This window comes from Labrus mixtus, chromosome 7 (genome assembly GCF_963584025.1).
Source record: "Labrus mixtus chromosome 7, fLabMix1.1, whole genome shotgun sequence".
In the NCBI taxonomy this organism is placed as follows: Eukaryota; Metazoa; Chordata; class Actinopteri; order Labriformes; family Labridae; genus Labrus; species Labrus mixtus.
Genome location: NC_083618.1, coordinates 22,663,927 through 22,688,346, shown reverse-complemented (window position 1 = coordinate 22,688,346; position 24,420 = coordinate 22,663,927). Strand labels below are relative to the sequence as shown.

At 43.7% G+C, this 24,420-nt stretch overlaps 1 protein-coding gene across 2 annotated transcripts in view; it reads right to left on the bottom strand.

The window, feature by feature from the left end:
* Window positions 1-417: 417 nt before the first annotated feature.
* Window positions 418-24,420, bottom strand: part of mtss1 (MTSS I-BAR domain containing 1) — a 52,147-nt gene continuing 28,144 nt past the window's right edge. Inside the window, exons 4-14 of one of the 2 annotated variants that reach the window (XM_061041795.1) lie at window positions 19,442-19,526; window positions 18,275-18,366; window positions 18,082-18,156; window positions 10,972-11,129; window positions 10,669-10,776; window positions 10,423-10,520; window positions 9,783-9,855; window positions 7,076-7,207; window positions 6,662-6,812; window positions 6,207-6,233; window positions 418-5,366 (exon numbers count right to left, since the gene is read on the bottom strand). In XM_061041795.1, coding sequence (XP_060897778.1) covers window positions 4,165-5,366; window positions 6,207-6,233; window positions 6,662-6,812; window positions 7,076-7,207; window positions 9,783-9,855; window positions 10,423-10,520; window positions 10,669-10,776; window positions 10,972-11,129; window positions 18,082-18,156; window positions 18,275-18,366; window positions 19,442-19,526 — 2,201 coding nt within the window. In that variant the 3' untranslated portion in view covers window positions 418-4,164. The remainder of the gene's footprint in view (window positions 5,367-6,206; window positions 6,234-6,661; window positions 6,813-7,075; window positions 7,208-9,782; window positions 9,856-10,422; window positions 10,521-10,668; window positions 10,777-10,971; window positions 11,130-18,081; window positions 18,157-18,274; window positions 18,367-19,441; window positions 19,527-24,420) is intronic. The other variant, XM_061041796.1, reaches the window with a different exon arrangement.

Below are 24,420 nucleotides of genomic sequence, written 5' to 3'. Positions count from 1 at the left end.
GTGGACACTCAAAGAACTGCAGGATTTTGTACTTCCTCATTGGCTTCATTTTTCAAGAGCGGAGGTTGCCACTTGATGCACACAGAATCATTTCAAGTGATTGCAAGAAATTTAATCGTGGGCAAGCAACATTTTCTCATGAGCACAGAAACATTATCGTGTGCGCATGCGACACCCTCTCGAGCTCCTGGGACAGTTTTCCGTGGGCAATTTTAATTTGTATTCTTCCCATATCTTCGTAAGGACTCCTCTGCATTTTGATGTGCATGTTACAATTTCACTTTCGCTTAGAATTGTTATTCAAGAGAACATTTTTAATTCAATATCCTGCAGAAAAAACCTTAAAAAAAGATGAGATATGAACAGTTCAGGTGTGTAGTGATGACAGGACACAAAAAGAAGAGAGCACCAGCAGAGTGGATGAATCAGTTGTCATTATTATTATTGATCCCACAGCGAACAGCAAGAGAAGAACAACAAAACATTTCTACATTCGGCTGCTTCAAGTCGGCCCTACGTCTGCTGAGTGTTTTGTTCGCTACTCGGCGGTCAGACGACCAATCAGATTTCAGCTCCTCAAACATCAGGAAGCTCACCGGGTCTCCTTTAAAGCTTTTCTACAAAAAAACGACGAGTGACGACTGGCGGCTGCGGCGTCCGGTCCCATCACATCGTCTGATTGATAGATCAACAAAAATACAATCAGGATATGTATACATACATTTTTATAGATAGATTTAGATCTCTCCCAGGAAAAGAAGCACTAATATATACACACACAGCTGCTGCGGGGCTCATTGGGTCCGATCAATCAGCCACTAATCAATCAATCAAATATTCAACGGAGCATCAGAAGCTGAGCAGAAGACAACATTTCTTTGTCTACAGTCGACAATATCAACACGAGTCAGGAAAATAAAATAAAATATTCTCTAAAAACAGAGCAGAAGCTGAACAGAGACTGAACCGCATTTCCCAGCATGCAGCTGCTGCTCACAGTCTGGGCCGTAGCCAGGGTTTGAGTAACATGGGGGGTCCTGAGCGTAGCCTCAAACACACATCGGGGAAATGTTTAAAGAACCAGGAGCCAAACCGTGTTCAAATATTTGATCATTTTACAAAAACTGAAATCTTTTCTAAAGTTTGAGGTTTGAAATTCAGGAGAAAAAAACGGTAAATTACTGCGACTTTAAAGTTTGGTTCCTGGCATTAAATGTCCCATCAGAAAATATACGGTTAAAAACAATGAATCAGAATGAGACTTTCAAATGTAAAGCTGGAACAAGACGGGAAAGTATTTTAGACTTCTAGAATATTTTTGGAGTTTAAACTTTTTTTGGCGCACAAAAAAAGATGAGACATTTGATTGTCTCTGCAGTTATATAAAAAAAAAAAACACATAAAACGAGCACACATATTTGCACGAAGCCTCCGCCCATGGGCAATATCGAACAAGTCGACGTATCCTTTTGGTCTCCAACATGAAGCTAATGGCCAGCAGGGGGCAACTCTGTAGAAGTCTATGAGAAAATAAGCTCATTCTCTATCAATCTGAAGTTTTAATAAATATTGTCCTCTAGTTTTGAGTCTTCTTAAAGACAGCTTGATGTTTATTTCTTAAACTTTGAACCCATTCAGAGTCGAATGGACAATAAAGGAGGTGATACTTTACGGAAGTCTTATTGCATCTCGTCAACTGGAATAGAGAGAGTAACAGAAGTCTCCACTCATGTCTAAATATGGTCACTTCTGGCTCCAAAAAAAAAAATCAAGATGGCAGCAAGCGAGAAGCCAAACTTTTAATTGTTGTTTACAAACTAACCGATGACATCTTCTTATCCACGCCCACTTCTTATGCATCGTCTAATACATCGGGAAATATCTGCAAAAATATCGGCTATCATGCATCCCTAAAAATTATCCTTCTTTGCAGCTCTGGTTAACTTTCCTTCTTCTTATTTTAACCTCGAAGTTTCCAGAAACTTCGAGGTTAAAATAAGAGAAGGACCTGTTTCTCAAAAATAGCTTCGGCCCTGCGTTCCACCATCGTACAAAGTTGTCGCTCGAGAGGCAACTTTTAGAGGCAACGCTACATTTACCAAATGTGTGTCTGTTCACATTCTTATTTAGACTCACAGGACGTTAGATGATTGTGTTTGGTAAGGGGAAAAGAGCGAGGTTAAGTATTAACTTATAACCATCTGTGATCTGATTGTTGTCACGTTTCTGCAGATGTGAACAAAGCCAAAACAAAATGAAAAACGAGATCACAGAGGAAATCCAACAGAAGAGAAGTTGAACCAACTAACAGATCTAAGTATTTTACAACTTTTGGGGAGCATCCGAAGTAGAACCAGCTACTGGAGCTCGAGCCCGAACTCTGCAGATAAATAAAGTTCAAGCAGCTAATTTATGAAACAAAACAAAAAAAAACCCTCATCTGCAGAAATGTTTGTGGTTCAAACGCTTAAAGTTCAAAGTTCAGTCCTTCTTTGGTGAGCGGAGCTAAATTTAAAAAAAGTTCAACTCAAGAATCTGGTTTCTTTATTTAACAAAGCAGATCCTGTTGCTATGGAAACAGAAACACACAGAAGAGTTATTTTTTTCCTTTCAAGGGAGACAGCAGAGTTTTGGGACAGCAAAGGCGTAAGCACAGCCATTTTGGAGGAGCGATTGAAAGACTGATTGAAAACTTTCACCGCAGGCTGACAGCTCGACTACCGTACTGCAGCTAATAGGAGAGAAAACTCCACAAAGAGAAAACAAAGTGTACATAGAGAGCAACAGAGCTGCACACAAACTGAACGTTTTAGACTTTGCTGAAATCCTCACAGCAGGACGACAGTTTAACCTTTTTTCCCTCCAAAATCAGACTGCGTCTTATACACCGGTGAGACTTATATTTCAGGCCATACGGTATGTTAACTCAGGGAAACAGTTCCAGTTAGATTCGCTAATTGAACTATTAGCATGTTTATGTTTCTAACGACTAGAGAAGCTAAACAATGAAAACATGTTCAGAACATGTTCAGAACAGATCTCGGACTTTTCAAACGTGTTTGCATAAAATATATGAATTGGTCTTATCAGCCTCAGAAATGTTTGATGACTCAGGCTCTAGGAAATAAATTATTGAGATTAAAAAATATATTTTCTTAGGTTGCAGTCGCAGAGTCGTCATATTTGTGTGGTGTGTACTTTTAAAAAATCCCACAAATCCTCACACGCCTGAACGCCTCCTGCAGGTTTGACCAGCCCCCCTTTATCACAGTCACAGTCTTTGTGATTCTGCGTCTCAGCCCGCTTTGTTCTCAGCGATAGTGCGATTCATCGTTGACAACATGTTGCCTCTAAAAGATGCAAACAGTCTTCATCTCCTCTCTCAGCTGATTATGAAAACACAGCGAGCCGAACATTCACACTCAGTAACATTTGAAACATTTTTGCGCAAAAAGCAGCCGGCACCATTTGGCATCCCAGAGGAGAGGACATGTCAGGAAATCACATGAGAGAGAATCAAAATCTTCAGTTCAGGTATCAAAGAAAAAATGTCATAAAGCAAAAATATTTACCCCCCCCCCCAAAGCTGCTCCCAAAGTTGTTTGTTCTAACATTTATACAATCTACGACTGAGTCAACATTTATATCCAGTAAATTCAAAGTGTCCATTTATTTTTGACTCTCTGAGACGACCCGCAGCCAGCAAACACACCACATGGTTCAACCATGCGACAGAGTGGATCTACTGCACTGGATTACTTCTAAACCCCACCCGTCGGGGAGTCTAGACGAAGGTAAATCAAACACGCCCGGGATTGAAGAGGATCTGAGACACTAAAAAAAGTGTCCTGTGTGTCGAATAAATGATCTCTTAACTAAAACAGTTCTAGGAAGCCTGGGTCAGACGGGAAACTTTATGCGCAAGCGAAAAGAAAACATGAACAAAAAAAAGGCAAAAAGATGGTCGCTGCAGAAACTAGAAATGAGACGATGCAGTCTGAAAACGTTTCAAACAATCTCTAAACGGAAGCAGAAGTTTAGAAATAAAAATAAGACACAGGTCGAGTTCCAGCGATAATCTGTCAATAGTTCGTCTATAACAGAAAGTCATTACAGAGTCCAGCAGGAAGCAGGACAAAAAAAAGAGAAGAAAAGAATTCAGCCTCATTTGTGATTGGTCGGCGGGGGCAGGAGGGGGGCTGAGCGATCGTTAGTGAGGGTCCTTTTCAGCCGCACTCCTCTGATCTTGCTCAGCATGTCTCCTCCTCCTCCTCCTCCTCCTCCTCCATCTTGGATCACCTGCTCCGGCTCGTGGCTGGAGGGTGGAGGGAGCTGGGGCTGGTAGTGAGCGCTGTGGTGGCCCAGACCGGGGGGCTCTCCCTGGGAGACGGGGGCGGGGAAGTCCACCTGGTACTGCTGCTGGAAGACCTTCTGTTTCTGCTGCTGGTTCAGCTGCTCCTGCTGCTGCTGATACGGGTCCTGTTGGTAATGCAGATGTTGCAATGGTTGCTGCTGTTGTTGAACTTGTTGCTGATGTTGATATTGCTGCTGCTGCGGTTGCTGCTGAATCTGAATTTGCTCCTGGATCTGACCACGTTGTTGTTGATGATTTAATTGTTGTTTGATTTGTTGCTGCTGGTACTGCGCCTGTAGTTGCTGTTGCTGCTGTTGCTGTAGTTGCTGTTGCTGCTGGTACTTCTCCTGTAGTTGCTGTTGCTGTAGTTGCTGCTGTTGTTGTTGCTGCTGGTACTGCGCCTGTAGTTGCTGCTGGTACTGTGCCTGTTGTTGCTGGTACTGTCTCTGTTGCTGCTGCTTGGCGTTAATGCCCTCTGGTGGCAGGGAGGGTACAGTGGGCACTGGCACCGGGATGGGCATCTGGCCTGGGACCAGCTGGTAGTACGGTGAGGGGGGCGGTAAAGCACTGAGGCTCTGTGTGGAGGTGCAGAGTTTACTGTAACCTAAACCTCCGGCTCCTCCAGCAGGGGGCGCTATGAAGACGTGTTCATCACTGCCTCCGTTCCCTCCGAGAGCTTTGAGGGGAACCTGCGGCGTGGAGATGGGGATGGGAACTCCTCCGCTGATCGTCCCTCTGCGGTACGCCGGTTTGGACGACGGCTTGCGCCTGATGGTCGCCGTGTGCGACGGCAGCTGGCGAACGGACCCGCCCATCTTCTCCGGCTCGGCCAATAGGCTGACGGTGGAGGCGGGGCGCTTCGACTGAGCAAACTTCCTGTACTGGAAGCTGAGGTCAGAGTTCCTGGGGATGGTGGAGGATTTGTCGAAGTCTGATTGGCTGTTTCCGTGGGAGAGGTGATGTAAGGAGATGGAGTCGACGTCTCCGTGCAGAGAGATGGACTCGTAGTCGACTGGAAGGAGAGAGAGAGAGAGAGAGAGAGAGAGGAATAAGATTTGCATTCAGCCGGATTATCTTGATGACATTTAATTCATTTAAAGTTTGAATCTCCTCGTCTGACAGCAGGGACACAGAAACATCACTGACTCATGGACGTTACACAACATGATCGACTGAAGGTACATATGATGATGTAGTGCTTTGTGATTGGCTGTTTGTCGGAGAGTTCACAGATGGATCTATGGAGATGTTGTTTCCGTCTCCTGCCCAGGGACTACAGATGTAAATTAGCTTATAGCTAACTCTGGTACAGCTAATTGGCTGTACACTGTCCCTGTCAAAATAAGCAAATAAATAAAAAAAAATAAAAAAAATAAATCTATGGAGAATTTTTACCAGGAAATACAAGAGCGGTGTAATTGAGTGAAACATGCTACAGGAGGCTTACTGTCTCTTACCAGTAGGGGGCGTCATTACAAACATTCAATTCAGACAGGGACTTTTATCAACCGTGTGATGTTTAAGGTTAGTTTGTACGCTGTGTTTTTGAGTTCTTCCTCTTTCATGAGGAGACTCTCTGACAGCCAATCACAACGTGCGACATCATCATACAGGCGCGGGCGAAGGAGAAGCTGATCTGACCACCCGGGCACATCTGGTACCTACACCGGGACAGATAATCTCCCTCTTTGAGGTGCACGTGCACAAGGTTATTTCAGATGATATTAGGACCTGAGTGTCCTGAAGTTATTCATAAAATGTCAGGAGGCCAATGTGTGTGTAAAACAGACAGACGGACGGGCAGGCAGACATGTAGACAGGCAGACAAGCGGATGGACAAAGAGAGACCTACCATAGATTGGAGGATCTCTCCTCACAGCTGGAAGAGAAGGGAGGAAGTTTAGCCGAGAAAACACACAAACAGACTACTGAAATCCACAGCAGAAAAGCAGAGAGAGAGAGGAGAGAGTTCACCAGTAACACAAAGAAACACAGAAGAAACCAGAGAAGAAGTAAGAGAGCAGACAGGTGAATAAAGTCAGTTTAATCCAGACAGAAACCAGAAGGAACAGCTGAGAGAGTGAGTCATAATACAGATGTTTGACTCGTGTTTAAGCTCCCTGCTGGAGGGTGTGTTTGTTTCTCATCTCTCTCTTTTTTAGACTTGTTTCTGTTGATTCTGAAGTCTTGCAGCAGCATGAAAACCAGCGATGCTTTGATATTTACAGACTTGATATTTGGAGAATAATTGTGTTGGTTTTGTGTGTATTTGTGTGTGTGTGTGTGTGTGTGTGTGTATATTCTTACTGTGTGTGTGTATGGTGTCCTCGGAGCAGGATGGGGTGGTGGTTTGAGTGCTGTAGCCGCTGGAGCAGTGCAGAGAGTCCCTGCTGCTCCTCGGGGCGTCCGAATTCAACGCACCCAGCGTCAACGCCAGCTGATCCCGGGCAGAGCAAGACTAAGAGAGAGAGAGAAATGAAGAGAGGAGGAGAGAGAGGTATGGAAGACGGTGAGGTTTTACATCCAAAGCATGGCAGTTTTTGGTGCTCTAGTGGCCTAGTGGTTAGTTCACGCGCCCCATGTACAGAGGCGGGCAGCCCTAACTCGATTCCGACATGTGGCTTCTTTCTGTGTGTGTGTGTGTGTGTGTGTGTGTGTGTGTGTGTGTGTGTGTGTGTGTGTGTGTGTGTGTGTGTGTGTGTGTGTGTGTGTGTGTGTTACCTTCCCAGACGCAGAGAGGGCTCGGGCTCTCTCTCCATGGTGTGTGTATGCATTGTGTGGGGGGGCTAATAAGCCGTTCTCCGCTGCTCCGCTCCCCCCAGCAGCGAGCTGATTGGTGGAGCCGACCGCATCCTGTCAGATACAAAACAACCAGAATCCAATTAACAGACATGTAAACAACAGAGTAAACAACAACATGTTTACAAAAAAAAACCAAACACAAAACAGGATCCGGTTCGGTCCCATCACACATGAAGCGTTGGTGCAGCATTGTAGTCAGCAGCTTCAGGAGATTATGACACATTTATCCAGAAATAAGGAACAACAATCATCACATCTACAACCAGACGCCATCAACAGAAATATCAACACCCGTGGAAGTTACAGCAGATTTAAATGAGATACGTCGAGGTGTTACAGTGGGATGAGGTGCGGTTGAGTCTGCAGCGCAGGAGAAGGTGATGACATGCAGAGGGGAGGTCAAACGTACTGAGACTGTAGATTAAGACTGAGTGAGAAGAGAAACGCTAAACTGGGACACATTTCCTGGTTCCAGCTCCTTAAAGGGATACTTCACCCATTTGCATTAAGCTTTATATCATTAGAAACCTGGTAGTATTTTTGAATGGTCGTGCATCCCGCCCTCATTTTCCCCTGAGATGAGAAATCTTTGTATTTTTAAGTCTGAAAAGGAGCTTCCGATGACGCAAAAATCGTCATTTTGCGTCATTGGAAGCTGTTGCCGCCGCTGGCCGCCGGGAAATTCCAAGATACCAATTCTTTCTGGAAGAAATCTCAGAATCAGTTGAGGAAACGGCCTTACGTGTAAAGTAAATATGTCTGTAAACCTGACCTTAGTGGGAGTGGCCTGCGGTGCTGTGCATTCTGGGATTTGGTGTCTTTCATCCACATGAGCCAAAATGACACTTTCTGCCTTTTCTCGGCCAAGAAGGCACCAACTTCAAAATTGATTTCACATTTCTACTACATATATGACCCAATGTAAATACAGATTCATGTTTCAACCGGTGAAGTATCCCTTTAATCATCGGGGTTATATGCTCTGCTCTGCTACTTTTATGAGGCACTACTTCAGGGGGCTTTACAGTAATCAAGGTAAACAGGAGACAGTGAGCTTCTCCACTCAGAAGGCCCGTTCTCCGACTTGTAAAGCACAGGACATTAAAGTGGGACATATGTACCGCCTCGACCTCACCTGCTCAAGGGATGACTAGCTTCCTGAGTGAAGTGAGATAAATCTACTTGTGATCGATCGTAATTGATCCTTTTGTCGTCTCTAAAGGACTCTTGGAATTTGGACGGACTGACAACAAAAATAAGAATGATCAGAAGTGAAAGAAGGCCCTAAAGTCTTGATCCAGATACAGACTGAGGACCACACAGTGCGTCAGACGAGTCAGAGACACAGAGGACATATTGAGAGGAGATGATGCTGAAAGAGCAGGAAACAACCAGGACCAGGATGTAAACACAACACCTCATCACTGCACAGAAACAAACATGTACAGAAGTCTGATGTAAAAGGAGGAGGATTTAAAATGACTTCTTGAATGACTTCATGGGATGAAAGCCGAGTTTGAGATTTATGAGGTTTATCTGGAGTGGATGAAACCCGAGACGTAAACATGAGGGATAAACGTTCAGGAGCTACGAGGAGCGATGTGAAATGGAGTCGGTCACATATGAACCGATGGAGGACAAAACGCTCACACCACGATAAAAACACAGGACTGAACTCGGGGTTGGGTTGGGTGGGATGTAAAAATAGTTTTTTTCTCACGGTGATCAAGTCCCTGCGGCTAACACGGCGACTCAACGCAGGCCGGGGCCCGTGGCCAGCGGCGTAACCATAGCGACCACGGCTGCCCTGACGGCCGAGGCGAGAGGGGGAGTTCCCCTCGCTGAGGGACCGCCCGGTTTCGTCGCAGCCAATCAGCAGATAGGGGGAGGAGCAGCGCTACACACAGGAAGAGGTGAGAGCGGTGTGTGTGGTCCTCGTCACTTCTTTTTTTTTTTGAAGGTCCTTAAAGCTAACAGTGTCATTTTAAAGGTTGAGGGTCTGCAGGAGTGTCTCATGTGTGGGGCTGTGGAGGTGTTATATTTGAGTGAAATGTTCTTTTAATATGTAAAACATGCTAACATAGAATTATACTGGATTAAAAGGTGGTGATTTCAGGTGAGTTTGTGAGTCTCATTAATACACTCTGATGGGTACAACTAATAATAAAAGCCATGTGCACTCACTTCCTGATTTAATCTGAGTTGGATGAACAATGTTTACAAATGTAAATGTTATTTGGTGCTAAATCTAAAGTTTGATGTGGCTTCTGAATATATTTGGACTTGTGTCATTTCAATTTCATGCAGATTTTAGATTTCTTGCAAAATCATCACATTTGAAACAGTCAAAAACACACTAATCATATAAATGTATCAAACAGATGATGTGATGACTATCAGAAAAGTGAAAGTCATTCTGCTGAGGGGAAAACGTCCATAAGACACTTTCTGACAGATTGATTACTTTCCTCAGTAAAAAGTCTGTTTTTTATGTGAAAAAAAGACAGAAACTGTTCTGTCTTTGGGCGTCTTTGGGCGTGTGTGTGTGTGTGTGTGTGTGTGTGTGTGTGTGTGTGTGTGTGTGTGTGTGTGTGTGTGTGTGTGTGTGAGAGAGAGTGTGTGTTACCTGGATGTGAACTCCGTCGACAGCACAGCTGATGGAGTCCAAAGAGGGAACGTGTCTCACTGACTGGTAGTTACTACACAAACACACAGAACGTACATTGAACACTCCAATTAACAAATAAAACAGCTGTACCTGAATGCACCAGCTTTGTGTTCAAACGTAGCCTCGTTTGAACACAACTTCTAACTCACGACAGAGTTCTCGCTCTGACATATAAGGTGCCGCACCAGCTGAGATCGTTCAAACGTAGGCAGCAGTTATACCTTATAGCTCCTAGAAGGTGTAAAGTCCTCCGTGAAATACGGTTGTCATGGTGATGGTTTGGAAAGGTGGGATATGACCGACTCTACCACTGAACCACAGCTGCTGTGATGAAGGCTGAATTTTAAAAATGCCTTTGAATGATTTGCTGCGAAGTGAAAACATCTTATCTGCGACAATATTTTGGCTAGTTTGGACGTAACGCTCTACCAGTTAGGGTGACCCATACGTCTCCATGGTAACCAAACGACACAACTGAAGTTAGGACTAATTAGATATTGTATTGATTGTATTATGCTGCTGGAAGTTTAGTATATAGTAAACCTGCAGTGACATAAATGTGTGTGTGTGTGTGTGTGTGCGCGTGTGCGTGTGCTACCTGCTGATGCTGCTCTTCCTGGACATAGTGTTACTAGGAGACGCTGGAGGTGTCTGATAGGTGTAGTTGAAGTCAGAACCTTTCAGGTCCAAAATCACCTGACAGACAAAAATAAAAAAAAGTGGTGACTTTACGGTCACTTCAAGTTCCTGGCTGCAGCACTCATTTTCAACAAATCCCATGGAAGAAAAATACGTTTTGACAACATCCTTTCATCCTCCTGCATCGGAGTTAAAGAGGAGCTACCTGCTCGCTGGCTGCTGGGAGTTTGTTGGGCTCGGCTGTCAGGTTGGTCAGATCTTCCAGAATCGTCTGCAGGTGTGTCACCTCGCCCAGCATGTTGATCTCATGGTCCTAAAAACACACACACACACACACACACACACACACACACACACACACACACACACACACACACACACACACACACACACACACACACACACACACACACACACACTTAAAGATAAATGTCTTGTTGTTGAACACGTGGAATAGAAAAGTCAGACAGGCTATCACATCCATCACACACACACACACTGTACTGACCAGCACGGGCTTCAGCATGCTGACGAAGCCGCAGTATCGAGCTCGTTCTTCTATCAGAGCTCGGCACACGGCACGTTTCTCCGTCTCCTCCAGGACGGCGTAACGCACATTTACGTCCTGCAGCGCGCTGTCCAGCTGACCCCGAGCCTCGTCCTTCCCTGCACACAAACACACACAGAACACTGATGAAGATCCGGGTTGGTGCTCACTCAGCTCCTCAGAGGACTACAGCGGATTTCCGCTCTTAAATCAAAAATAAAAGCCTACTTATTTCAGGTGAGACGAGACAACATACTGAAGGATAGAGCTATTTGTTTACAGAACGACATGAGGTCAATGTGCAGAACCTGTGCAGTAGGAGGCCTACCTGCTCAACATTATTAAAACACAAGGGACTGTTTGAAAACGTGAGAAAGGGCTATAATATTTCCTCTTCAAAGAAAATGAACGTTTAAAATAAAGCCCCGACACCCTGAGAACACTCAATATCTTAAAGTCTTACAGAGAGAATAGACTTTTCTTTAACATCTCAGAGGAGTAAACAACACTCACTCAAGTTGTAATACAATTATCCTACCAGCAGAGGGCGACACAACCCTACACAGCTGATGTAATGGCACCAGGAGAAGACAAATACACACAGCGTCAGATGTTTCTCTCACACATGCAGTGATCACAGCCTTTTTACCCTGTTTGAGTCAAACACATGTGAACATGTAACGTTTTTTAAGGTTTCTTTTTGGGCTTCTTGTGCCGTTTTTTTTTCATAGAGATACTGAAGAGAGAGAGTGGGGCCGTCCGCCTACAGTCTCTCTCTTTCAAAAGATCTCCCAGGTGAAAACAGGCTGAAGACCTGTGATGTGGACGGACGCAGACTGAGCTGAAGTGTAGCTGTGTGTGTTTGACTGCGGGTCTGGTTCTGGTTGTGGTCTGGTGGGTTCAGACCTGCAGGTCGAGACGGACTGAGAGGCCGAGCAGGTCTGACCTGCGGGACCACCCAGCTGTGGAAACATGTCGTGCACCGAGAGTAAAAAAAGGAGCGTGTAGGGAGGAGTGAAAAGGTGAAATACAAAGAGAGTTATTATTACTACGTTTTCAGCCTCGTGAAAAATGGTGATGCACAACCCCACATAAGCAGTAAAGGCTGTTAGCCATCAGAGCTAATCGAGCTAGTCAACTTCTAGTGCCTCATTAGAGGATGTATGTTTCTTTTTTCCCATCACTGTTTCCCACTTTCACTTGAACGCAGCATTATTGTTTGGGCTGAAAATAGACAACAACCCTGATTTAAACGCGCTTTTGTTCACCTGACTGTTGTTCAGTTGTTATTCATCAAATGCTGAGATATGTTTTGAGCAAATATGAAAAAAAAAGTTTTTATAGCTGGGAAAGAAGAGAGAGAGGGAAAGAAACAGAGACAGACAGAAAATGTCATGGAAAATAGAGAGAGGGGTTTCCACAGGCACACACACACACACACACACAGTGCAGACTGTGTCATAAATCTCTACCTATACACAATCCCTTCTCAGGTGTGTGTGTGTGTGTAGGAGCATGGAGAGTACAGAGGGTTATTTTCACGCTTCTAAAAGAAGCTCAGTGTCAGCGTTAGTCTGTCTGATGTCTGGCCTCTGTGGAAACACACACACACACACACACACACACACACACACACACACACACACACACACACACACACACACACACACACACACACACACACACACACACACACACACACACACACACACACACACACACACACACACACACACACACACACACACACACACACACACACACACACACACACACACACACACACACACACACACACACACACACACACACACACACACACACACACACACACACACACACACACACACACACACACACACACACACACACACACACACACACACACACACACACACACACACACAGGCTGTGTGTTGTCAGACTGTTTCTACAAGACTCTGGCACGCCACCCACAAAAACACAAAGAGCAGGACTGGACACTCGGCTGTGTGCAGAGTGGACTCATTCAGTCCGTTTAAAGGTGAAACACAGTTCAGGCGGAGCTGATTCTCACCAGCTGAGAAATGTTCTGTAAAAACAACGTGTGTGTGTGTGTGTGTGTGTGTGTGTGTGTGTGTGTGTGTGTGTGTGTGTGTGTGTGTGTGTGTGTGTGTGTGTGTGTGTGTGTGTGTGTAGTGTTTCCAAAAGGGTTTGAAGGTTCCTTTATCGTCGCTCTGTGACTTGGAGAAGGAGATCATGGGTCTTTTTCTGCAGACTCTGATGTGTCTGACTTTGCTGTAAATATTCTAAAAAGTCTGAGAAGCTAACACACATGGAGCCCCACATTTTATCCCCATTCTGATTTAAGTCAATCAATGCAACGTAACCTGACCACAACAAGTGAGAAGGGGGGCTTCTCTCGTTGCCGTGGCTTTCACATCCCACACCACATCATCTGTCAAACAAGCAACATAGGCAGGGGGCGCTGCATTAAAACACTGAGCAGAAATTAAAATTGAAGACCCATTTGATTTCCGTGGGACTAACTCTAATCACCACCTGTGGGTCCAGACGACTCACCACATTAATCACCTATCACCTATAGTCGGGACCTTTAAGGATCCTTCTGATGCACTTTTTCACTTTGTTTTTAACCATCATGACTCACACCTCCAAACAGCTGATCTCTCGTTTACATCGTCTTAATGTAACCTGCTGCTTTTAATGGCTCATTCATCCAGCTGTCTAGACCGTCTGAGTCACACAGTGATGATGTCATCAATGTCAGACAGGTGATGGGGTAGTTAACACGATCAACAAGTTTACGTGGAGCTTTCTGCAGCAGGTCGAGACACAGAGCAGCTGTGTGCATAAAGGGCCTGCAGATTGAAATGTCAGCATGTGATGAACTCGACCTCCTTTAACCCCACGACTCCTCTCTCTCTGTCCTCTTATCTCCTCTCCTCCTCTGTCCACTTCTCTCCTCTCCTCCCCTCCTCCTCTCTGTCCTCTTTTCTTCTCTCCTCCTATCTCCATCTCTGACTTCTCTTCTGTTTTGCTTTTCCCTCGTTTTATTCCCAGCTTCTCTTCGTCCTCTTTTAACCTCTCTCATCTTTTAACCTCCTCCATGCTTCTCGTGTTGTCTGCTCTTCTTCTCCTCCTCTTCCTTTGTTATCCGTTCCTTCTTCTTTCTCTTTTTTTAGAACCATGACACCATCTTTTTCCCCCTCCAACACCTCCCCCTCTTCTTCTCTTCTTTAACTCAACCTTTTGAGAATGAGTTAAGTACATCATCCATCATCTCTTCTTCCATTTCAAACGTCTTTCTATTCCTCTTTCCAGTTTTTCATCTCCTTTTTATGTCTCTGTCATTATAAACATGGGAGTTCTTGTTTCCCTCCTCCTCTCTTGATGTTTCTAACCACAGTGACCGCTGCCAAGTCATGGAGAGGATGACTTCAACTCCTCCCTCCATAGTTGTCTTGTCCTACACCTCTTCCTCTTCTCTATGCAGCCTTCTGGAGGAACCGGTCGGTAGCTAACTTTGTTTTTTCAGGAGGAAATATTTATTCAGAGAATCCAGTGTGTCCGATCGTTTAAACAAAAAACAAGCAAATAATGAGAAAAGATATTTAGTGAAAACCTCCTGATGAGCTGAGCTCGGATTCTTGTTGTGTCATTAATCTGTCTCTGTCTTTCTAAGAAGCTGGAGATTCCCAATCTGAAGTGGCCACACACACCGCATAATGACAGAGTCTGCGCGCACACACACGCACATACACACACACACACAGATTCATATGAAACCATTAGTGACGCCCCAGATGTTTATCTTGTCTTTCATTGAAACAGTAAACTGCAGATGTTTCTGTCCAATATGAGGAGACTGAACTGAGGTGAACTCAGTCTCTTATGTTTGATCTAAATGTGGTACTAAACCTGAGTTTGTGAATTTTTGCGAATTTGAAAACAGAAAATCAGTTGTTAAAAATAGAGCATTAAAAATAGTGTTATGTAACTTTGATGAAACAGACTAGGTGTTTGATTAACTCGGTCACATTGAATCAAACAATTTATGTAATAAAGAGATTCATTATGATCTGACAAGAGCTGAACAAAGAGTCGACGGCAAAGAGAGAAAATGACTTGTGTTTGGAGAAGTTTTCTTTAACCCACAACAGCTATGACCGTTTATTCTCCGTCTGTCCTTACTGATTATAGGACACACACACACACACACACACACACACACACACACACACACACACACACACACACACACACACACACACACACACACACACACACACACACACACACACACACACACACACACACACACACACACACACACACACACACACACACACACACACACACACACACACACACACACACACACACACACACACACACACACACACACACACACACACACACACACACACACACACACACACACACACACACACACACACACACACACACACACACACACACACACACACACACACACACACACACACACACACACACACACACACAAACACTTCTGTAGAGCAGGATAATTACCATGTGAGGTCTTGATTGGTGAGTGTGCAGAAACAGTTTTGGTTCACTGTGAGGGGAAATGGTGTGTGTATGTGTTCGCGTGTGTGTGTGTCATTACGTGGTGACAACATGTGAAGCTGAGGCTCTGTCTCTTTAAGCGTGGCGGTCCTGCAGTCCTCAAAAACATCTACAGATACTCATCAGTTCTTCCATTGTCTTGTTTAGTTTTTTAGATATTTAAACATTTTTTGGAATTTTCTCCTGAAAATAATCCTTCATTCTTACTATGATATATTTGAAATCCGGTTAGACAAACTTAAATCGAAGTGAAATTTAAAAAAAAGCTGTTCTATGATCAAACCTTTAAAGTCAGTTTTAAATATATATATAGATCATGTTTCATCACGGTGAGGGGGGTAGGTATTTATTGAATCAACTTAGTTAAAATGTGTTATTTATCCAGATGTTTTAGATGCAAAGTGACTTTTTACAAATATTTAGATTATTTCTAATGAAGTTGTTTAAGGTTTTAGGAGTTGTGATAAAAAATTGACCTGAGTGAGGAAAGAAAGAAAAAAGACCCACAGAAGAAAAACGTGTTCAGAGATGTTAAAGCCACATCAGAAATCACTCTGTGTACCATAGGCGTGTCTGAGACCGTGTGTGTGTGTGTGTGTGTGTGTGTGTGTGTGTGTGTGTGTGTGTGTGTGTGTGTGTGTGTGTGTGTGTGTTGAGACTATTTCTGTGTCTGTGGATTTGCACAGAAGAGAAGGGAGGACAGGGAGGACATTTGTGTAAGGGCCTCGAGGTTACATTTTGATTGTGGTGTGTGTGTGTGTGTGTGTTTACACATGTATAAATGTGTGTTTGTGCTCGTGTTTGGGCGTTTCTGTTCTATTTCTACCGTTTAAGTCGATCTGCCGTCTCTCTTGGCGAGCCTTCGGTCTTTTTGATTATGGGATAGGGAGGCTAGGTGAAACCATGGCAACCACAGGGTGTGTCACTCTGATAGCAGAGATAGGTGCGGCCCAGGTGAGTAGCTGGCAGTCTGCCTAGGTTACAACAGAGCGAGATCTGCACTGATAGTCTTTGTAAACTAAAGAGTCACAAACAAGATGAAAAAGGAGTGATGTTTTCTGTTCTCCATTCTTTAGCTCAGATTGTGATTACGCTGAACTACACGTAGCATTGATATAAAGACAAATATTCTCATTATAGCGTCATATAGCGGTCTCAGGGCCAGATTTACTAAAGGTCTGCGTGTCTTAAAACGTGTGCAAACTTGATACCACCAGCAAAAAGAAGTGCTATCTGATCTACTAACGGCCCGCAGTGAGGATTGCGTCTTTCAAATGAGCAAAACAACACGCACCCCTCCGGTGCGCTCCTCTCCATAGTGCGCTCGTCACCTCCCTCTACAGCCCGCTGATGCTACTCTGTAGGACACTTGTATTGGGGGACCTCACCACTGTTTGTACCCCCGTCTTCGATACCTCTTTCCAGGGCATTTTATGTCCGATCAGACACAGCGCTGGTCAGCTGTCTGGTGCGCAACAACGGCCCGAGTGTAGAGCGCCCGGTCCACAGAGGACACAGTGCGCACCTCCTGCGCAATGTATGACACTTCATTCTTAAGATTAAGGGATGAAAAGAGAGGCCCTGTTTAATGCCGAGGTTTTGTTATAACCAAAATTTTCTTTGTAATATTCAGATTTATATCCTATAACTCGAAAGTATTGTGCGTTTATTTGCCTCTCCCACTAATACATATTTTGCGCTTGCAGTCATCCTGCTTTCTGTCCAAACTCTCCGTGATGTAAACCAGTAGAACACGCAAAAGCCTAACTTAAATAGTTCCGCCTCCACAAGGTTTGCACCTGGTGTCATTCACGCAAATTTTCTTAGTAGATCACCCGCAAAACGCCCACCAACCAAACTGCAAACAATGCAAACTTTTGGAGTGAACACGCAATTTAGTACTCTTTAATTGGGAGCTTAGTAAATCTGGCCCTCAGTTGCTTTGTCACTTCTTACCTCAGGAGACCAGAGAAGAAATAGAAAGATTATTCATCACTGATCGGGCAGAGATAGCTTAGTTTCAAACCAACAATAAAAGAAATAAGACTTCAAACCAAAACTGAGTAAAGTGTGTGTCAGTGACGTCGTCAGAGAAACACGTTTCAGAGGGATTACTTTTTGCCTCTGGGTGTCGGGAGACTGACGGAGCGTAACACAACACAGCAGCTCAGATCTGAAATCTCCGCACAGTGAGGATGGGATCAAACAGCCTCTGCATGTTTACTATGAAGGATTATCTCACTCTGTAGAAGATGGTTTTAACGCTAAGAAGGTGTCTTCACCTGGAGAAGAAAACAAGCTTCAGCTTCTGTAAAAACACTCACACACTGCTCTTCTTTGATTGCACGATAATATCACTTAAATGACACTTTTGGTTCAGTGTTTACGTTTCAGTGCTGATTTAAACCTGATGGATGTGAGATGGATTTGCTGCTTGAGCCCCACAGATGTTCTTCTTACCTTTCTTCACCTTCTTCTGCAGTTTGATTGTGTCTGAGGATTTCTTCTTGATGTCCGCTCTGGCCCTTTTGTACTCTACACAACAGAAATGAGACGTCAGTGAGGGATGGTTTGTTTCTAGTCATTAATGTGTGTATGTGTGTGTGTGTGTGTGTGTGTGTGTGTGTGTGTGTGTGTTTGCATGTTGGCATACCTTTGGCGTGGTCTTTGTCCAGCTGACTGGCCACTTTTTTCCACTCCTCCATCTTTAACTCGAGCGGTGTGATGAGACTTTCTGAGAGAGCTCTGAGAGAAAAACAGATTCAAAACTTTTAACGTGTCACTTCTATCTGAACCAGTTTCTCTTCCCCGCTTCCATCGCTGCAACACCTGTTGGTTTGACCTGATAACTGCTCTCATATCTGGCAAATCGAGGGGCTTCCAAAACGGACCGTGTGGGGGTGTCTTAAAACCGCCTACCTTCTCTGGTCCAAACAAATCCAGAGCATTCAGGACCAGAATCTAAAGTTAGAAGGAGGACATACTGGCTGCTGCATTGTTGTCAGAGAAGCACTTCAACATAGCATGTTTCCTTAATGTCTGATCATATAGTAAGCTCACTTTATCATTTCATTAGGTGAATATATTACAGATTGTTCCTTTAAGACTAAACACATTGGTATAAATTCAACTCAACTTCAACAGTGTGCTGCTATTTTTGGTAATAAAAGACCGAAAATTGGCCAGTATTACGTGTCTAGGAATTATTTTTGTTGCCGTGGTAACCAAAAAAGGTATTGATATCCACTGATTTTAACTTGAATGGTTTCTAAGTTTGTTGGCATCTTGTCAGTCCTACATTAAACTGGTATTCATCAAACAGCTCCTTAAATGGAAGGAGACGTTTCAGGTTCAAGTTCTTTGTAGGTTCATCAATGCAACTTAACACATCATCATTTTGTCTCATTATTCTAAACTTTAGAGTAATCGTAACTGTAATAAAAACCTGAATCATCCATGACTAACACACACTGTTTAACCTGAGAGCTGTGCATAGTGTGTGTGTGTGTGTGTGTCAGTTTCTCAAATGACTACACACAGTAATGACAGAAAAACAGTTCTGATGTTTCAGCGATGACAGTTACAGACACACTGGGGTTAAATTAGGACATCTGCGCTGAAGAAAATACACACACACACACAGTCACAGGTACAAGCATTTGTCAGTTTAGATTAATTAGACTGTCTAGTTCCCACACAAGCAGATACTATAAAAAGGTGCCATCGTCATCATTCACACCTTCACCTGTCATCCCAACATAGTAAATAACACATGCAGTGCTCATCTGTGTGTGTGTGTGTGTGTGTGTGTTTTACTTACGTGGTGAACAGTTTGAGTTTGGACTCGATGCTGCGATGTCTCATACACATCCTGGTTAGCGCTGAGCCGATCTCCTTGGTGGCACCTGAAACAACAACACAATAGATGATGAGTTTTATTTTGATAGAAACTGAGATGGACGGATTCCAAATCATCTTTCACTCTCTTCTGCACGGGGAAACGCCAACAATGAACAAGCCGCCATATTTAAAAATGTACATGCGCTAACAAGGCCGTTGGTAAGAGGGCAGACACAGATACATGCTAATCAGTGCTAACTTTAATGAACAAACACTAGAAGTCGCTCCCCTAAATAAATGCTCTGATATTTGCATAAAAATATATACCGGTTCAACAGGTTCTACAGTGTGAGTTTAGAATCCTGTTACCGTGACTAACCTGGTCTGCAGTATGTCATTCTTTATATGCTTCTCTTTTTGTCGTTGATCATTGATCTCGTTCTCATTATTTCTTCTTCTTTCTATTATTATTCTCATTACTTTTATTTTTCTCTCAAAAGCCTCCCGTGGACAAGAGGTGAGAAATAACACGTGTGCTGAAACTTTCAAACAATTCATCTGGTTCGTCCAAGTTAAATACATGATACGTCTGTCTGTCCACAATCAGCATGTTACAGGAGCTCAACCAGAGTGTGTGTGTGTGTGTGTGTGTGTGCTGTCATTGCTTCACATTTCCGTATTAAGGAAAATCCATCTGATTAAGATCTTATGACGAGTGTAGTAATGTGTGTTAAACCCATGGGTCTGTGTGTGTGTTTGTGTGTGTGTGTCCTTTTGTCAATTAATTATGTAAGAAAGAGCCCGCCTCCTTTCACAATCGGCCTCGGTTAATTGGATGGGACAGCGTTGGGTTTCAAACACACACGCGATGTTGCGACAGTCGTCGTCTCATACAAAGAGATCCATTTTCTAACACCACTTGATGAGCCCATGAAAACACACACACACACACACACACACACACAGTTACACAGTGTGTTACACTTTGTATAATCAGAATCTGACACTAAATCAAACATTCATCTTCTCTCTGTCTTGCACTCAGTCACACAGCTGTGTGTCATTTCTACAGAGCTTCTTAAAGTATGACTGCAGGAATAAAAAGTGCATTTCAAAATAAAACATTAGAATTTCTTTTTTATATTTCTGAATGAAGTTGGACTACATCGTTGAGATCATTTATTCAGTTTGGTGAGACATTCAGGAGGAAACGTAAATGTTGACACAGGCAGAGAAGAGAAGGGAAAGAGCTGCATCACTGCTACACTGAGTCCTCTGTCATCTCCCCACACACACACACACACACACACATTAACCCACTCACGCAGAGCCAAGCCCTACATAATGGTTTCTTTGTGGGAGTCGGTCAATGTGGACACAACACTTCCTGTTAAACTGCAGCCTCTGTCTCATACAAACACACACACACACTTGTATTTTACAGGCTCAGAAAATGTTTTCAGAAAAACCTGCAGATTTAACTCTAAATAATAAAAAAAAAAAAAAAACATGTTTTATTATTAAAGATCGTGAAGATAAAGAGCAGAGTCTCTTAACTTTTTAGTAGTACTGGGATTATTTTACTGAGGTAGGAGACGAGACAAAGACTGCAACTACAAGTTCATTAATCATAGATAAATCAACAACAAAAAAATGAATGGGCAACTTTTTTTGTTAAAGGAGCATGTAGCATTTAAAATGGGTACTGCAGTCTAAATTCTAAACATCAGAGATCTCTCTCCCCACGCCCCCTCCTCTCTAGAGTCCATGCTCACGCAGGTTGCCATGTGGTGGACACTGAAGCTTCAGTGTTTAGCCAGCTCTGCATCGGTCTGTAAACCTTTCTGCGTTCTAACCTCTCTCCATTTTTCAAAAGCATCTCCAATATTGATCCTAGTTTGAGCACGTTTCTGCTCGAGGAGCTTATTTGACATCACATGATTTTGACCATCATACTTATTAAGGATGGGGACGGCTCTGAAAATCTGGGCTGACAACAAAACTGATGTTTAAAATAACAGTTTAGCTGATTGCCCATTCAGATACAGATGTTTTCCCCATGGCTTCTTTGTGTCTGTGTTTCAAATGAGCTACATTATTTGACAGATTTAGTTAAACGTAGCCCCTCCTCTTCAGATGTGACTGGAACATGTCTGCATGTCGCTGATCTTCCTCAGAGATGTTGTAAGACTCCCACGCTGCCGACATTTTCTTTCACAACTGAAAACAAATCAGAGACGTCCGCTGCCCAATAAAAACCATCTCCTCTGGATCAGCAGGGAGGAAAACCAGCTTTCCACATCAGATAAACATCGACTACATCAGTGCATTCTACATTATTTCCCAATGGGCAGATCTTTGTCAACAGGGCCGTCATTGGCTGATTCTGATGTTCAACTGAAACATGGGTGCATACACTTCATCAGTCATGTCCATCCTGTGACAGAAACACAGTGACACAGCAGACTCACAGAGAACACTCTGAGCCGTGTGGCTTCACACCGACTCATTACTGGTTATTTGAGTATCGAAATCAGAGAGCTGCACAGAGAGGAAGCAGGAAGGCGGGTACACGCACACACGCACGCACACACACACAGTACCGCTGAGTCACAGCTCGGTTATGTAAAATTAAAAAAAAGAACAATCAGAGTGAAAGATCAATGACTGTGTTCATCCTCCTGGAAGTGATGTCAGAGCGAAACCTGGAGTGACTGACTGTACTCACTCTGAAGTGTTGATTACCGCACTCCCACCTCCCTCACCCCCTCCCTCCACTCCTCCTCCACCCCCACCTTCTCCAATATGTGTTTAAGTAGCAGCACTTCTACTCCTTATTCCTTTAATGCCACATAAAATCATCCTTCCTCCTCTTTCCGTACTCGGTCCCTCTATCTCTCCTCATCACCCTCTATTCATCCTTCTGCCTCCCCTCCATCTTTTCCTCCTTCCTTTCCTCATCCATTCAGCCTCACACAAAAAAAACAGTCATTATTGACTAAAGGGACAACAGCAGAAACGTGGCAGGGGAGGCTGAACACACACACACACACACACACACACACACACAGGTATGAGGTGTGGGTATAAATGTTAGAGGTGTGGCGGCGAGGTGGTGAGGTGAGTTTGGTTTATTTGCTTTTCCCTCCCTGTGACTGAGCTCAGAGAACATTACAGTCTGAAACGCTGAGACAGACGTTTTCTCAACACCGTGTTGAGAAACAAACGAGATGTGTAACGCTCGGTCTCTATTTAGACTTTTCTCTGACAGTAGAGTTCATAGTATAGATATGAGGCCTGTGACTGTTTGTAGTCGTCCTGAACCGTCACAGAGCAGACGTCACAGTGTTTGGTGCATGCAGTCATACGACCAAAAACAACAGAGTGGAGTAAAGGCAGTCACACATGGCAGCATTCACACCCCGAGGTGACGGAAAATGCTCCAAACTGTTTACAAACCGCTATCAAACAACTAACGCAGAAGAAGAGGAAGCAGACACAACTAAACACATGAAGAAGAAGAAGAAGACGAGTAATGTACCGGATGACACGACAGCGCCAGAGGACCCGTCTGCTTCTTTAAGAGCGCACTCACACTAGGCGATCCGAAATGTTGGGTTCCTAAGCACGCTTCACCCCTAAAGTCCAGTTCCTTTGACCAGTGTGAGTGTTCCGGTCTGTCCTTTATGTCCCAACATGCTCCCCGTACCTGATTTTTAGATCGTTGATAGACTGTTCTGAATCTCTGAACTGTCATCTTCTATCATTCTGGTGTCTCAACACAAACGACTGCTTTAAAGTGAAATATCAATATGTCTGCACTCGGGCTGTCAGTTAACGACTTTATCACCATGACATACAGGTCCAAAGTTAACACCTGTAGTTAAGCCACCACAGTGTCTTCCTGCAGCCGACACATCTGCGTCTTTGAATGTCTCATTTCACTTTTAAACTCGCAGACGGCTGACGAGTCCAAAGTAACATCCACCTTATGACATCACACCGTTAACCGGTATTTTACTTTACTTTTTGATCCCTAACAAGTTCCCTTTTCTGTGGCTAAGGTAAGGCGTGGTTTGGATCTACAGGACGTTCCTTATTTTCTTTCAAGATAAAAGCAGGTTTGTATCTAAACAGGAAGTACCCTTAGCTTGAGACAAATATAAGGTTTAGCAAAAACTGTTTTGAAATGCAAAAGAATGGAATTTCAATCATGCAATAAAAAATGTGATTATTAAAAATTTACTTTTAAAATTCAGTGATTCATCGTGGTTAAAAATTTGACAGCCTTACATAAATATGTTCATCAGTTTCAATGAAGAAAACGTTATAAATTCAGTATGACAGCAGCCTGCCCAACCCTGTTCAAACTTGTAAATATTCATTAAGCAACACATGAGTTATAGTGTGTGTGTGTGTGTGTGCGCGTGCCCGTCGTAGCCGGCTACTGAACACCGTGGGCGTCTGCGGCGTTTGTGTTCAGGCATGTCTAATGGAGCTCAGAGTCGAGCGAGGATGACTTGAGAGAGAAATGTAAACCGACAAGATGAGACAGACTCGCTGTGGGAGTCTCTTTTTTTGTTGTTTGGTTCTGGTGTTTATGTGCTGCTGAGTCATCGCTTTAAAGCTAAAGAAATGATCGGTTTGACTTCATCAGAACATGACATGAGGTGTGTAGAAACTCCTGAACGTACACGACGTGGACTCCTGAAACGTTAGCACGCTGTGATTGAGGAACATCTTGCTCCAGAGTATCAAACAGGAACAAACATCAGTCACATTCAGTGTTACTGAACAGTGTGTATCCATTAATCAAATCCTGTATGTGTGTTTATCAAGATGCACACATTGTGAAAGTCAGGGCTGGTGTTCATTAACAGGTCCATTACTGATCTTCAACTGAAACATCTGTGCGGCCCTCTGTGTATCTATTCATCCCACAGTTCTCTCTGCCGGACC